At 43.1% G+C, this 15,709-nt stretch overlaps 2 protein-coding genes across 5 annotated transcripts in view; one reads left to right on the forward strand and one right to left on the reverse strand.

The window, feature by feature from the left end:
• Positions 1–2,183, reverse strand: part of LOC132781054 (scaffold attachment factor B1-like) — a 47,040-nt gene extending 44,857 nt beyond the window's left edge. For all 3 annotated transcript variants that reach the window (XM_060784981.2, XM_060784982.2, XM_060784980.2), the window contains exon 1: positions 1,810–2,183. In XM_060784981.2, the coding sequence (XP_060640964.2) occupies positions 1,810–1,989 (180 nt within the window). In that variant the 5' untranslated portion in view covers positions 1,990–2,183. The remainder of the gene's footprint in view (positions 1–1,809) is intronic.
• A 4,418-nt stretch (positions 2,184–6,601) lies between these two features.
• Positions 6,602–15,709, forward strand: part of LOC132781052 (scaffold attachment factor B2-like) — a 49,414-nt gene continuing 40,306 nt past the window's right edge. The window contains exons 1-4 of one of the 2 annotated variants that reach the window (XM_060784978.2): positions 6,602–6,956; positions 10,644–10,731; positions 13,546–13,610; positions 13,707–13,997. In XM_060784978.2, coding sequence (XP_060640961.2) covers positions 6,786–6,956; positions 10,644–10,731; positions 13,546–13,610; positions 13,707–13,997 — 615 coding nt within the window. In that variant the 5' untranslated portion in view covers positions 6,602–6,785. The remainder of the gene's footprint in view (positions 6,957–10,643; positions 10,732–13,545; positions 13,611–13,706; positions 13,998–15,709) is intronic. The other variant, XM_060784979.2, reaches the window with a different exon arrangement.

The following is a 15,709-nucleotide window of genomic DNA, read 5'->3' on the forward strand; positions in this document are numbered from 1 at the left end:
ACTTGGCACACAGTTCTCCCATGACCGACAGAAAATACTGGAAGGGTTTGGTGGGCAGTGTCCTTTGGTTTTGGAGTTGTAGTTCACCTACATCCAGAGATCACTGTGGACTCAACAATGATGGATATGGACCAAACTCTACACAAATACTCACTATGTCCAAATGTGAACACTGGTGGAGTGTGGGAAAAATAGAATCTTGACATTTGGGAGTTATAGTTGCAGGGATTTATAGTTCAGCTACAATCACAAAGCATTCTGAACCCCACCAACGATAGAATTGGGCCAAACCTCCCACACAGAACTCCCACGTGGGCCACAGCAACGCGTGGCAGGGGACGGCTAGTATACAATACATTATCTTTATAGCATAGCACAATATCAGTATTATAAATTACCCCTTTACGGGAGTAGAGGACAGACGGGATAGAAATAGTAGAAAGAAATAAAATAAATAAATAAATACCAGTATACTGCAATATCCTGAGTAATATTACATATAATAATTATATTGCATTATTAGTATTATATTGAATTACATTAGGATTAATAATATTACATGTAATATAAAATATTGTATTATTAGTCTTATATTGTATCACATTAGGATTAATAATATTACATGTAATATTACATTATTACAGTATTACATTATGACTAATATTACATGTAATATAAAATATTGTATTATTAGTATTATATTGTATCACATTATGATTAATAATATTACATGTAATATTACATTATTACAATATTACATTATGATTAATAATATTACATGTAATGTAAAATATTGTATTATTAGTATTATATTGTATCACATTATGATTAATAATATTACATGTAATATTACATTAGAATTAATAATATTACATGTAATATAACATTATTACAATATTACATTATGCTTAATAATATTACATGTAATATAAAATATTGTATTATTAGTATATTGTATCACATTATGATTAATAATATTACATGTAGTATTACATTATTACAATATTACATTATGCTTAATAATATTACATGTAATATAAAATATTGTATTATCAGTATTATATTGTATCACATTATGATTAATAATATTACATGTAATAATACATTATTACAATATTACATTATTAATAAAAATATTACATGTAATATAAAATATTGTATTATTAGTATTATATTGTATCACATTATGATTAATAATATTACGTGTAATATTACATTATTACAATATTACATTATGATTAATAATATTACATGTAATATAAAATATTGTATTATTAGTATTATATTGTATCACATTATGATTAATATTACATGTAATATAAAATATTGTATTATTAGTATTATATTGTATCACATTATGATTAATAATATTACATGTAATATAAAATATTGTATTATTAGTATTATATTGTATCACATTATGATTAATATTACATGTAATAATACATTATTACAATATTACATTATTAATAAAAATATTACATGTAATATTACATTATTACAATATTACACTATGATTAATAATATTACATGTAATATAAAATATTGTATTATTAGTATTATATTGTATCACATTATAATATCATCAATATATGTACATACAATATATTACCTTATTAGCATAGCACAATATATAATATACTAATATAGCGCAATACATTATATAATAATAATTATTATAGTACACTATAATAACATATAATAATATTGAAATAGAATAAGACTGCTATATTGCATAGAATATTGCAGATCGCCCTAGCGCTGATTTCCCCTCAGGCTTTCTTTTCTGAAAATGGAAACGGGGCTCACGTTGCGGAGGCGTTCGAGGAGGACGCTCTTGTTGCCGGCGGTGTCCAGGCTGCGGCGCTTCAGCTCGGCCCGCAGGTCGATGACGCGGAGCTCGGCCAGGCGTCGGGAGGAGGAGGAGGAAGGCGAGGAGGCCTCTTCGCCTTCCACACCTGGAGCCGCCGTCGCCGCCGACTCAGCCATCCCTCACACAGCGGCCGCAAGATTTCTCTCAGAAGACGAGAGCAACCCGAGACCTTCTCAGTGGCGACGTCGCGCTTCTCTTTCGGGCTCCTTTTCCTGGTTGTCCCCTCAGACAAAATGGCGGGAAGAAAGAGAAGAGGAGCCCAACTACAGGCGAGAGAAGGTTCGCTCCCACTGCGCACGCGCGTCTCCTCCCTCAGCGGTGGGGGGGGGCAAATTAAACGCTCTTGTCGCGCTGCGCACGCGCGGTTTACCTCCCCCTCTCCCGTGGAGAAATAAGAACATGTTTGTTGCACTGCGCACGCGCGGCTTCTCGCCCTCCTGTGGACGAAGGAGTGTATTGCTTGTAAGCTCCCCTCTGGAGGAATAAGGAGAGCTATACTTGCCACATATAAATTGTGGCAAGTTCTTGGTGGGATGGGCATACCAAGCCACCTTGTCTCTCTCCTGAGGAATCTGTACAATTATTATTATTATTATTATTATTATTATTATTATTATTATTATTATTATTATTAAACTTTATTTGTACCCCGCTAGCATCTCCCAGAGGATTCGATGCGGATTACAACAGGCCAAGGCCACAACAATACAACATAACAATACAATCAAGCAAATCAAACAAGTAAAACAAATTAAAGCAAAGTAAACAACAAGCCCAGTACATTCAAACACAATAAAACTGGGCCGGGCCAAAAGGTGGGTACAAGGATTAAAAGTGCTGATTTGACAGGAGGTGTATAAAGGGTTTCTAGGGCAAGTGCGATGTGCAATGTGCAGCAATCATTGGTTCTGGTAAAGTGCTTGTGGGACTCGGTAGTGGAGATTTCCTAATCTGGGAAGGCGCATCGGAAAAGCCAGGTTTTTAAGTTCTTTCTGAAGATAGCCAATGAAGGGGCTTGTCTAAGGTCTTTGGGGAGGGTGTTTCAGAGTTGGGGGGCCACTACGGAGAAGGCCCTGTCCCGCGTCCCCACCAAGCGCGCCTGTGACGCTGGTGGGATCACGAACAGGGCCTCCCCAGATGACCGAAGAGAACGCGTGGGTTCGTAGATGGAAATGCGGTCACGCAGGTAGGCTGGTCCCAAACCATTCAGGGCTTTGTAGGTAAGTACCTGCACCTTGAATTTATTATTTATTTATTTATTTATTGTGTCAGTATCAACCAAACAATTGTATTACATTTTTAACAAATTTTTAAGAAACAGACAAAACAGAGTTTGCAAGCTTGGTAGTTGATTAAATATCCTTTGACCAGTAGCTGGCCACTTGGAGTGCCTCTGGTGATGCCGCAAGGACCAAGTAGCAACAGTAAGAACTGACCATGGAACAACAGACTGGTTCAAGATTGGGAAAGGCATACGGCAAGGCAGGAAAAGAGATTTAAAGATGGCCTCAAAGCCAACCTTAAAAACTCTGGCATAGACACTGAGAACTGGGAAGCCCTGGCCCTTGACCGCTCCTGCTGGAGGTCAGCTGTGACCAGCAGTGCTGCAGAATTTGAGGAGGCACAAGTGGAGGGTGAAAGAGAGAAACGTGCCAGGAGGAAGGCGCGTCAAGCCAACCCCAACCGGGACCGCCTTCCACCTGGAAACCAATGCCTTCACTGTGGGAGAAGATGCGGGTCAAGAATACGGCTCCACAGCCACCTACAAACCCACAAAAATAGTCATCAAGGAAGACCATCTTACTCGTCCAACGAGGGATCGCCTAAGTAAGTAAGTAAGTAAGTATGGTAAGGCTGCATACTCTCACCCAACTTTTTTAACTTGTATGCAGAACACATCATGCAATGTGCGGGGCTTGATGAATGCAAAGCTGGGGTGAAAATTGCTGGAAGAAACATTAACAACCTCAGATATGCAGATGACACCACTCTGATGGCCGAAAGCGAGGAGGAGCTGAGGAGCCTTCTGATCAAGGTGAAAGAAGAAAACGCAAAAGCTGGGTTGCAGCTAAACATAAAAAAGCCAAGATTATGGCAACAAGAATGATTGACAACTGGGAAATAGAGGGAGAAAATGTGGAGGCTGTGACAGACTTTGTATTTCTAGGTGCAAAGATTACTGCAGATGCATATTGTGGCCAAGAAATCAGAAGATGCTTACTTCTTGGGAGGAGAGCAATGTCCAATCTCGATAAAATAGTAAAGAGTAGAGACATCAGACTGGCAACAAAGATCCGCCTAGTCAAAGCCATGGTATTCCCTGTAGTCACCTACGGATGTGAGAGCTGGACCTTAGGGAAGGCTGAGCGAAGGAAGATAGATGCTTTTGAACTGTGGTGTTGGAGGAGCGTTCTGAGAGTGCCTTGGACTGCGAGAAGATCCAACCAGTCCATCCTCCAGGAAATAAAGCCCGACTGCTCATTGGAGGGACGGATACTAGAGACAAAGTTGAAGTACTTTGGCCACATCATGAGGAGACAGCAAAGCCTAGAGAAGACCATTATGCTGGGGAAAGTGGAAGGTAAAAGGAAGAGGGGCCGACCAAGGGCAAGATGGATGGATGGCATCCTTGAAGTGACTGGCTTGACTCTGAAGGAGCTGGGGGAGGTGACAGCCGACAGGGAGCTCTGGCGTGGGCTGGTCCATGAGGTCACGAAGAGTTGGAGATGACTGAACGAATGAACAACATACTTGTCGCACTGCGCACGCGCGGCTCTTTCATATTGGCGAAATGAAAGTACAGCTTGTAAGCGTTGTACTCCTCCCTCTCCCGTAGAATGAGCCAGTCTTGTTGTACTGCGCACGTGCAGCTCCTACTACCCGTCCTCCCGTGGATTTATTATTATTATTATTATTTATTAACTTTATTTATACCCCGCAAAATCTCCCGAAGGACTCGATGCGGCTTACAATGGCCAAGGCCGCCGACAACACGGCATACAATACACAATAAACTCATAAGCAAATAATAAACCATCAAGCAAGACAATAAGACAATAAACAATAACATCATGACACAATTAAAACCAAATGTAATGGATAAAATTAAAGGTGCTGAGCTTGACAGGTAAAATGTGAAGGGTGTTGGATGTAGGTGCAATGTGCAGACAATCCTGAGTCTCTAACAATGTGCATTTGGGGATTGAGGCCAGGAGTTTCCTATTCTGGAAAGGCACACTGGAACAGCCAGGTCTTCAGGCTCTTCCTAAAGACAGCCAGCGTTGGGGCTTGTCTGATATCCTTGGGGAGACAGTTCCAGTCGGGGGGCTACCACAGAGAAGGCCCTGTCCCTCGTCCCCACCAGGCGCGCCTGCGACGCAGGTGGGATCGTGAACAGGGCCTCTCCAGATGATAGGAGGGAACAAGCGGGTTTGTAAACGGAGATGCGGTCACGAAGGTAGGCAGGTCCCAAATCGTTTAGGGCTGTGTAGGTAAGTACCTGCACCTTGAATTTATTATTTATTTATTTATCGTGTCAGTATCAACCAAACAATTGTATTACATTTTTAACAAATTTTTAAGAAACAGACAAAACAGAGTTTGCAAGCTTGGTAGTTGATTAAATATCCTTCGACCAGTATCTGGGTCACAGCAACGCGTGGCAGGGGATTTATTTATTTATCGTGTCAGGAGCAACCAGACATTTGTATTACATTTTTAACAAAACAAACAGACAAAACACAAAGTTTGCAAGCTTGGTAGTTGATTAAATGTCCTTTGACCAGTATCTGGCCACTTGGAGTGCCTCTGGTGTTGCCGCAAGGAGGTCCTCCATTGTGCATGTGGTTGCATTGCAGCAGGTGGTCAGTGGTTTACTCTTCTCCACACTCACATGTCGTGGATTCTACTTTGTAGCCCCATTTCTTGAAGTTGGCTCTGCATCTCGTGGTGCCAGAGCGTAGTCTGTTCAGCACCTTCCAAGTCGCCCAGTCTTCTGAGTGCCCAGGGGGGAGTCTCTCATCTAGTATCACCCATGAATTCAGGTGCTGGGTTTGGGCCTGCCACTTTTGGACTCTCGCTTGCTGGGGTGTTCCAGCGAGTGTCTCTGTAGATCTAAGAAAACTATGTCTTGATTTAAGTCGTTGACATGCTGGCTGATACCTAAACAGGGAATGAGCTGGAGATGTCTCTGCCTTGGTCCTTTCACTATTGGCTGCTACTTCCCGGCGGATGTCAGGTGGTGCAATACCGGCTAAGCAGTGTAATTTCTCCAGTGGTGTGGGGCGCAGACACCCTGGAGGAATGAGAGCACTGCTTATCCCACTGCGCACGCGCAGCCCCAAGCCCGGGGAATGAGAAGCAGTGAGCGTACGCTGCTCTCCGATCTATTCTTGTCGCACTGCGCACGCGCGAGTCCTCCATGGCGGAGTAAGAGTACGGCTTGTCAGCATTGTGCACGCGCAGCTCCTCGTCTCCCTCTTCCGTAAAGGAAAAAGGAGAGCGTTGCTTGTCGTACTGCGCACGCGCAGCTTACTCCAACGTCTCCTGTAGAGGAATGAGAGCCATGCGCGTACTGCGCACGCGCGGCTCCTTTCGGGTGGCTGAATGAGTCATTCTTGCCAGTGTTGCGCACGCGCAGGAGGTCAGTTCTCTCCCCTTCTAAGAGGCGGGTGGAGGGGTATGACACCCAAATAGACTCCTCAGCGCATGGCTGCGCATGTGCGTGAGCCGGTCCATTTTCTGTCAAGGAAGAGCATAGGCAACCGGCGTCCCTCCTCCCCACGCATGCGCAGAAGCCTTTCGCAGCCTTCTCTGCGCCTGCGCACTAGAGACGGCCTGCCATTTTTTTTTGAAGGCATAGCGGGGGACCTCCGTCGCTATCCAGAGTTTTTGAAACACACGCGAGAGGGGAATGGCAGCAGCAGAGACCCAGAGCGGCGAGGCGGCCGCGGTTCCGGAGGGCCTGGGCTCCAATACGAGGCGTCTGGCCGACCTCCGCGTGATTGACCTGCGGGCCGAGCTCAAGCGCCGCAGCCTGGATACTGGCGGCAACAAGAGCGTCCTCCTCGAGCGTCTCCGGAAGGTAAAAGAAAAAGAAAGGCCCGAGGGATGTAAGGAGAAGGGGTTAAATCACTTGTGCGCATACACTACCATGGTTTTCGGCGCCTGCGCATTCGAACCGAAGCGCGCGATGGCGTTGCCTTGGAGAGAAGAAGGGAAATCCGTTACTAGTGCGCATGCGCTTGTGCTGTGAGCGATCCATTTCAAAAATGGTTCAAAAGTCATTACAAAACAGGAAGGGAAAGGGGGGGGGGGGGAAGGGCGGCTGGCATGTCGTTTCTAAATCATAGTGAAAAATTCATTACCATAACGAGAGTAACAAAGTTCCGTTACTATTTCATTACAATAAGTGCACATAATTACTGCAAATGGGAAAACTTCAGGGACTGCTTTCTCCCTCATTTCTAAAGCTATTGGTATGAAACTTGCTGCAATGGTAGAACGCAGTGTCCACTGTTAGCCCGCCCAATTTCAGAACGTTTCACTTATCCACGAATTTTTTGGGAATTTTCAAAAATTTTATAAACATTTCTAAAATGTTGCCGAAGGCTCTCGTGGCCGGAATCACTGGGTTGTTGTAGGTTTTCCGGGCTATATGGTCATGTTCTAGAGGCATTTTCTCCTGAATTTTATTTGAGAACACAGAAATGCTGGACCACTCTAACAACCACCATGTCAGACTACACGGAGAAGCCATTGAAATCCACAAGCATGTGGACAATTTCAACAGAACGGAAGAAAGCATGAAAATGAACAAAATCTGGCTACCAGTATTAAAAAACTCAAAAATTACAACAGCAAAACAACAGAGGGGAAACAATCAGGCACATCAAATCACCTCTCAAAGAAAGATTCCCCCAGGCACTTCCAAGCCATTAAATGCTAATCAAGGTGGTCAGTTGAAACATTCACACCTAGCTCCAGCAGACAAAAGTCCTTTGTCCCACCCTGGTCTTTCCACAGATATATAAACCCATGTTCCTAATTCCAACAGACCTCACTACCTCCGAGGATGCTTGCCATAAATGCAGGCGAAATATCAGGAAAAAATGCCTCTAGAACATGGCCATATAGCCCGGAAAACCTACAACAACCCATTTCTAAAAAAACCTACAAGAGCTAGCTCCTTGAATTTTATATACAATGCACAAGATCACCAGGGCATCAATCCCCAGAAGTTTCAGAAAGATTCACACATCTACAGATTGTTGGGGATTTTTAAAAGTTTAGACAAAAACAGCGTCCCCCCCCCCAAAAAAAGTGACAACAGCAATCCCCTTGAATGCCTGTCTGTCTTTATTTCCAACATTATGACACGCAACCAATAACTTCAACTTAGCACAGATTTACATTCTATTTCTGTCATGTGTCAATTCTGTATCTGTGTTTGGTCCAAGTTTTTAAAAATATTGTTGTGTTTTTACCAATGCATATATTATATTGTATTTATTTATTTCTCGCACTTCTACCTCGCCCTTCTCAACCCCCGAGGGGGGACTCAGGGCGGCTTACAACAGGCACAATTCGATGCCCACACAACAATAAGATAAAAATAAAACATATATATACAGTAATTAAAACAATTAAAACAATCCATTATACATCATAATCCATAAAACCAATCTAGTGCTCAATGTTTGCCAGCTCAAGTCCGTAAATTCAATTCTACATTGTCAAATCCATCAATTCTGGTCGTCGCTTGTCCTTTGTCTGTCTGCCAGATTACTCAAAAGCCTGGTCCCAAATCCATGTTTTTAATTTCCTTCTAAAGGAGAGGAGGGATGTCGATGACCTAATTTCCCCGAGGAGTGAATTCCACAGGTGAGGGGCCACCACCAAGAAGGCCCTGCTCCTCGTCCCCACCAACCTCACTTGTGATAGAGGTGGGGCCGAGAGCAGGGCCTCCCCAGAAGATCTTAAACTCCGAGGTGGGACGTAGAAGGAGATGCGTTCGGACAGATACGCTGGGCTGGAACCATATAGGGTTTTGTAGGTCAAAACCAGCACTTTGAATTGTGCTCGGAACTGGATCAGCAGCCAGTGGAGCTGACGTAACAGGGGGGTGGTATGCTCCCTGTATGACGTTCCGATGAGTAATCTGGCTGCCACCCGCTGGACTAATTGAAGTTTCCGAACAGTCTTCAAAGGCAACCCCACGTAGAGTGCGTTGCAGTAATCTATTCGGGATGTAACAAGAGCGTGGACCACTGTGGCCAGATCAGACTTCCCAAGGTACGGGTGCAACTGGCGCATAAGTCCAGGATCACTCCCAAGCTGTGAATCTGTGTCTTCAGGGGGAGTGTAACCCCATCTAACACAGGCTGTAACCCTATGCCCTGTTCGGCCTTACGGCTTTTTGAATTTGTTGTATCCTGCTTTGAGCTATCAGCTTGGGTACCTGGCATTTGAACTTAGCACACATTTACATTATATTGCTGTGATGTGTCAATTCTGAATCTGTGTTCGGTGCAAGTTTTTAAAAATGTTGTTGTGTTTTTACCAATGTAAACAGGGTTATTTGAAGAAGTCAGTTTTTTAATTTTACAAAATGCATAAGGTTGTGGTTGAACTACAACTCACATCATGCCAGGTTATGCCCGAGAAACTCCATCAGTACTTAAAGTTTTTCATGTTAGGCAAGTTTGCTCTAGATGTATCATTGGTGGGGTTCAGTGTGATCTCTGGCTGCAGGATGAACGACAGCTCCCACCATTGTGGGTCAGTCCCCTCAAATCCCTCCAGTAGATTCAGTTGGTCTTAGAGTTCTGTGTGCCAAGTTTGGTCCAGATCTGTTGTCGGTGATGGTCACAGTGTCTCTGCATGTAAGTGAACTACAACTTCCAGTAATGAAGGTCAGTTCCCTCCAAACCCTTCCAGTATTTTTTCTTAGTCATGGGGGTTCTGTGAGCCAAGTTAGGTCCTGGACCATCATTGGCGTGGTCCAGAGTGCTCTTTGATTGCAGGTGAACTATAAATCCCAGCACCTACAACAGCTATAAAGCAATGTGAATTCCCCCAAACCCTCTCCAGTATTTTTCTTTGGTCATAGGGGTTCTGTGTGCCAAATGTGGTCCACGTCCATTGTCAGTGGGGGTTACAGTGCTCTGACTTGATGCAGGGTGAACTGCAACTTCCATCTTGAGGAGTCAATTCCTCATACTTCCCCAGTATGTTTAGTTGCTGATTAGTTCTACTCTTTTGTACAGACAGAGTTGAAAGAGTAAGAAAGGGTTAAGGGAGAGGCAGTGGGTGGGGTCATGCAAATTCCATACCAATGTAGAGAGACAGAAACGTTGGGGTGTCTGTGGTGGAAGAAACATGTAAAATCTAGGATGAAATCTATATGGAAGCATTCCTTGGTTGGTGGGCAGGATGGTGTTTGGGGAGGACATTGGCAGGGGTTGGGCTACATGTTAATGGCACTCGCTATAACCTGTAAACCCATTGTAGGGAGGGTTTTTGGTGGCTCCTTAGCACTGTGAGTTAAAGCTGTTTGTGGAAGTGGGAGCCTATCTATAGAAGAGGGCACCCCAGCCACACACATACATACACATTTTCACTTTTAATAGATATAGATATGGGCAGCTGACAAAGATCTGTAGTATGTAGTATCTGTAGACAGAACTTGGGCTTCCATTCTTCAAGGCACTGTGGTTGTTTGCTTCCTGATAAATACAATGCTGGTCTGTTTGTCGATGTTCTTAAATAGGCTATTGAGGAAGAAGGAGGTGATCCTGATGTGATCCCAGTGGTGCCGGAAACAGCCTCCAAAAAGACCCCCAAGAGAAGTAGCAAAGGTATGCCAAGATATTTCCCATTGTATATTTTGCTTGCAAAGACTGGACTGTAGTAGTAGGGCCCTGGCCCTGTTTGGAGTTTTAAATTGCATTATGGATTGAGCCATGAGTTTATGTGAAAAAGAGGTCCAGCAAAAGTATGATAACTGGGACCCAGTGCTGGTAGCACTACGCTGGTTGCGTAATTCGGCTCTGAATTAGAGAAGGGAACACGAGCGTCAGACACAGCACCACGTGCGCAAGAAACCGCACACAGTGAGAGACACAGCTACGACAGAGTCGACAAGATGGTTCAGTAGAAAGGGGAGGAGGCACAGCCAAGCATACTGATGTAGGCTATCTGGAGATCCTATGCAAGGTAGTTTGGTAGAAAGGGGGAGGGGAAACAGCCAAGCATACCGATGTAGGCTACCAGCACTGGGTCCCAGCTATCATACTTTTGCCAGAGGCCCTAATCAGCAAAGCAGTATATTGTGAGAGGTCCGTCTCTGCTATGGCACCTAAGTTCTGGCACTGACATGGATATTCACTAAAACTTTTTGTACTGTGATTGATCGAATAAATGTTTGCACACAAGTCTCCCCTTTTAATTGCCAAATGGCTTCATTAGCCTTTATATTAGTCTTATCATTTCACATTTTTAAAAGGTTGTTCATCTCATATTGTAAACGGCCCTGAACACATGGGAAGTATTGCATGGTTGAAATATATGAACAAACACACAAAGAAGTCTGTATTTCTTCAATTCTAAAACTTTTTTTCCCTGTACAAACATCGCTAAAGGTGAGCGTGTCTCTTAGAATTGCAGGTGTATTTTTGCATTTTGTTTTTTTGGTACTGAAATTAGGGTGCATCTTACAATCGATGGCATCTGAGAATAGATGAAATGCAGTATATAGTTACCTTATGGAACACTGCTTCAATGTATTACAAAAATAAAGTTGCTGTGAGCTTTCCAGGCTGTCTGGCCATGTTCCAGAAGCATTATCTCCTGATGTTTCACCCACATCTATGGCAGGTATCCTTAGAGGTTGTGAGGTCTGTTGCAAACTAGGCAAGTGGGGTTTATGTATCTGTGGAATAATGTCCAGGGTGGGAGAAAGAACTCTTGTCTGTTGGAGGCAAGTGTGAATGTTGCAATTAGTCAACTTGGTTAGCATTGAATGGCCTTGCAGCTTCAATGCCTGGCTGCATCCTACCTGGAGGAGTTCTTTGCTAGAAGGTGTTAGCTGGCCCTGATCAATTATTGTCTGGAATTACCCTTGTTTTCAAGTATTGCTCTTTATTTGCTGTCCTGGTTTTAATACTGGTAGCCTAATTTTGTTCATTTTCATGGTTTCCTCCTTTCTGTTGAAATTGTCCACATGCTTTTTGTGGATTTCAATTACTTCTCTGGTGGTTGTCAGAGTGGTCAAGCATTTCTGTGCTCTCCAATAATATGCTGTGTCCAGGTTGGTTCACCAAGTGCTGTGCTATGGCTGATTTCTCTGGTTGACTTAGTCCGTAGTGCCTTTCATGTTCCTTGATTTGTGTCTGGGCAATGCTACTGCGTTTGGTGGTCCCTATGGAGACTTGTCCACAGCTGCATGGTATACGGTTGACTCCTGCAGAGGTGAGAGGATCCCTTTTGCACTTTGCTGAACGTAGCATTAGTTGGATTTTCTTTGTGGGTCTGTAGATAGTCTGTAGGTTGTGTTTCTTCATCAGCTTCTCTATGTGACCAGTTGTTCCCTTGATGTATGGTAAGAACACTTTTCCTCTGGGTGGATATTTGTCTTGATTCTCGCGGCTTGTTCTTGGTCTTGCAGCTCTTCTGATGTCTGTGGTGGAGTCTCCATCAGCCTGCCAAGTCTGGTTTAGGTGGTTGAGTTCACCTTGGAGGAGGTGGGGGTTGCAGATTATTTTTGCACCATCTGCCAGGGCTTTAAATGTGTATGTGTGTGTTTTTTTTAAACTTGGGTGATTGTTGGAGTTTTTTATGTAGGTATCTATCCATGTGCGTAGATTTATCTAGCCATGTGCGTAGATTTTCTGTAAACTAATCCAATTAAAAACCTAGCTGTGGAACCAAACTTTTAGAGAGTAGCACAGTGCAGTAAGTAGCCATGAAGTGATTGTAACACAGTTGGAATGGCTCCTGGATTATGACTTTGGATTTTGTGTTTTTTTACAGTTTATTTTAATGTACTGATATGTCATGTTTTATGAATTTTTACTGATTTTAATGTATGTATTTGTATGAGGGTTATCCAGAAAGTAAGGTTACAATATTATTTTTTAAAATACAAATAATGAATACATTTAAATAAAACTTACATGGATTGTAGCATAGGCATTACATTATTTTTCCACATAATCATCATTCAGTTCAATACATTTTGCCATCCATGGGATGGATTTTTGATGCCTTTGTCATAGAAGTTTCCCTCCTCCTTTTTCAGCTAGTTTGTCACTTCAATTTTCACCTCATTGTCATTGGAAAAGTGTTTTCCACCCAGGTGTTCCTTCGATTTAGTGAACAGATTATAGTCAATGGGTGCAAGATTGGGTCTGTGAGAGGAGTGGCTTAAAACATCCCAACCAAATGAAGTCAACAACTCTTGTGTTGCATGAGCGGTGTGCGAACATGCATTGTCATGAAGGAGACAGACTCCCAACCTGGAAGTTGCTCTGAGTCCCCTTTGGGATGAGAGGAACTGGGATAAAAATCTACTAAATAAAGAAATAAATGCTAGCTTCAATGGTGCCTTAGATTCGAGTCAATACGGTTGTAAACAGGAGGCTTTTAATAAAAAAATGATTCTCATCTTTTAGGACGGAGGACGGAGGAAGAAGGGACTGAAGACAATGGGCTGGAAGATGAGCCTGGAGAGGGGCAGGTATGGCTAGCTTGAGCGCCTTGCGGTGGGCAAGTTCACAGTTTTGGAGTCCCAGAGACTATTATATACATGGTTCTTTTCTTTCTCTTTTTGCAGGAGGATAATGAAGCGAGTGTGGATAATTTTCAGGATATTGACATGATGGAGATTAGTGTGTTAGATGAAGCTGACATAGATAACAGCACTGGCATAGATTGCCAGGAGAAGGAGGTGGCAAGCAGTGCTGAGAGTAGACATGGCTCCCCCTTTGCTAGTAAAGACAATGTTGGCGCAGAAAAGACAGACATTCCAGAGCAGCAGGCAGGAAGCCCTGTAGGTCCCAAGGTGTCGCCTCCTCCACTCATGTCTGAGATTAAAGAAGAATCTAGAAAAATACCACTAACCATGGTATGCACCTCTTTTTTAAGTATATATATATATATATAATTTATTGCCATGACGTCTTCCACCCTCCACCAATTACGAATCAAAATACTAAACATGATTTTTGGGGAGGGGGGGGGATCTAATCAAAAGGCTTTGATTCCCCCTCCTTTGTGTGTACGTATGCTCATAGCATTGACTCAGATGTATAAGCATGGGACAGATGCGCCATAGATGATGTCGCTCATCATCCAGCGAGTTTGGGTCTTTAACTGTGAAATGGTTCATCTTTTTACTTTATTTATTTATTTACAGTATTTATATTTTGCCCTTCTCACCCTGAAGGGGACTCAGGGTGGATCACAGAACACATATATGGCAAACATTCAATGCTGTTTTATATACTGACAAGTCATACAACTGTACATAGATAGAGGTATATATAGACTTTTCCCACCTTCGGCATCTTGGAGGCTGTGCTTGGTTCTGGCCATGGGGGGTGCTGTTGTTCCATCTTCCCTGCTGAAGAGATTTTGTTCATAAACTTCTTCCTTGATCAAATTGCCAGTATTTTTCTGGCATTTCCTTATGGGTGCCTTAAATATCTCCCTGCTTTAAAGCGGTACCTATTTATGTACTCACATTTGCTTTCCAACTGCTAGGTAGGCAAAAGCTGAGCTAAAGGCCAGGAGCTCACCCTGACTTTGAACTGCCAACCTTTTGATTGGCAAGATTTACTGCAGCTGGTGTTTAACCTGCTGTGCTAAAGCCCCGCCCTTGGGCCTTTCCATACGCTCCTCTCAGAGAGGACGGTCTCTGGGGGGCATTGAAGGCCTCGATTGATTGTAACTGGTGGCCCTGTTTGTAATTTTCCCCCCCTTGAGGGGGAGGATTTAGGGGCCTGAACCATTTGGTTACCAAATGTGATTGAAAAACCAAAGTATAATCCCACGAAGCTACATTGTTTAGTGGCAATCTGAGATATAGTTCATTGGAAAGAATTTGTGAATTGAATGCAAAGCAATCTTGGCAATTTATTTACAGTATTTATATTCCACTCCTCTCACCTTGAAGGGGACTCAGAGCAGATCATAGAACACACATGCAACAAACATTCAGTACCGTTAAACACTGGCAAGACAGCTCCACATAGATAGAGGTATATATAGGCTTTCCCCTCTTTGGCATCTTGGAGGCTGGGCACAGTTCTGGCTACTAGGGGTACTGTTATTCCATTTCCCCTGTCTAAGAGCTTTGTTCATAAACTTCCTCCTTTATTGGATATACCTCCTCGCTTTAAAGCGGTACCTATTTATTGACGCACATTTGTTTTTGAACGGCTAAGAAGGCAGAAGCTAAGCTAAAGGTGGGCTTCGAACTCTCAACCTTCCAAATAGCAAGATTTATTGTAGCTGGTGGTTAACCTGCTGTGCTAAAGCCTGGCCCTACTTGGGCTGCGGCTCAGACTGCATTCGGTGTGTTGGCTCCAACTTATAAAACGTCTGAGAAGCTTAGTTTGCTGAATACAAAGTGGACTTAGAAGACCAAAGAGCCTTTGAATCCCACTCCTTTGAGGCTCCATCTTTATGATGGCAAATGGTGCAGAAACATGACTGTGATAAAGTGAGAAGGAAGGGGTTAGAGCAGCAAAATGTGCATAAAAGTAGCGCATTTTGCCACTATCAGGAGATAGCTTTGGTGACTTTGCATCTGCAAGATATTCTGGACGATATCTT

This window comes from Anolis sagrei, chromosome X, assembly GCF_037176765.1.
Source record: "Anolis sagrei isolate rAnoSag1 chromosome X, rAnoSag1.mat, whole genome shotgun sequence".
Lineage (NCBI taxonomy): Eukaryota > Metazoa > Chordata > Lepidosauria > Squamata > Dactyloidae > Anolis > Anolis sagrei.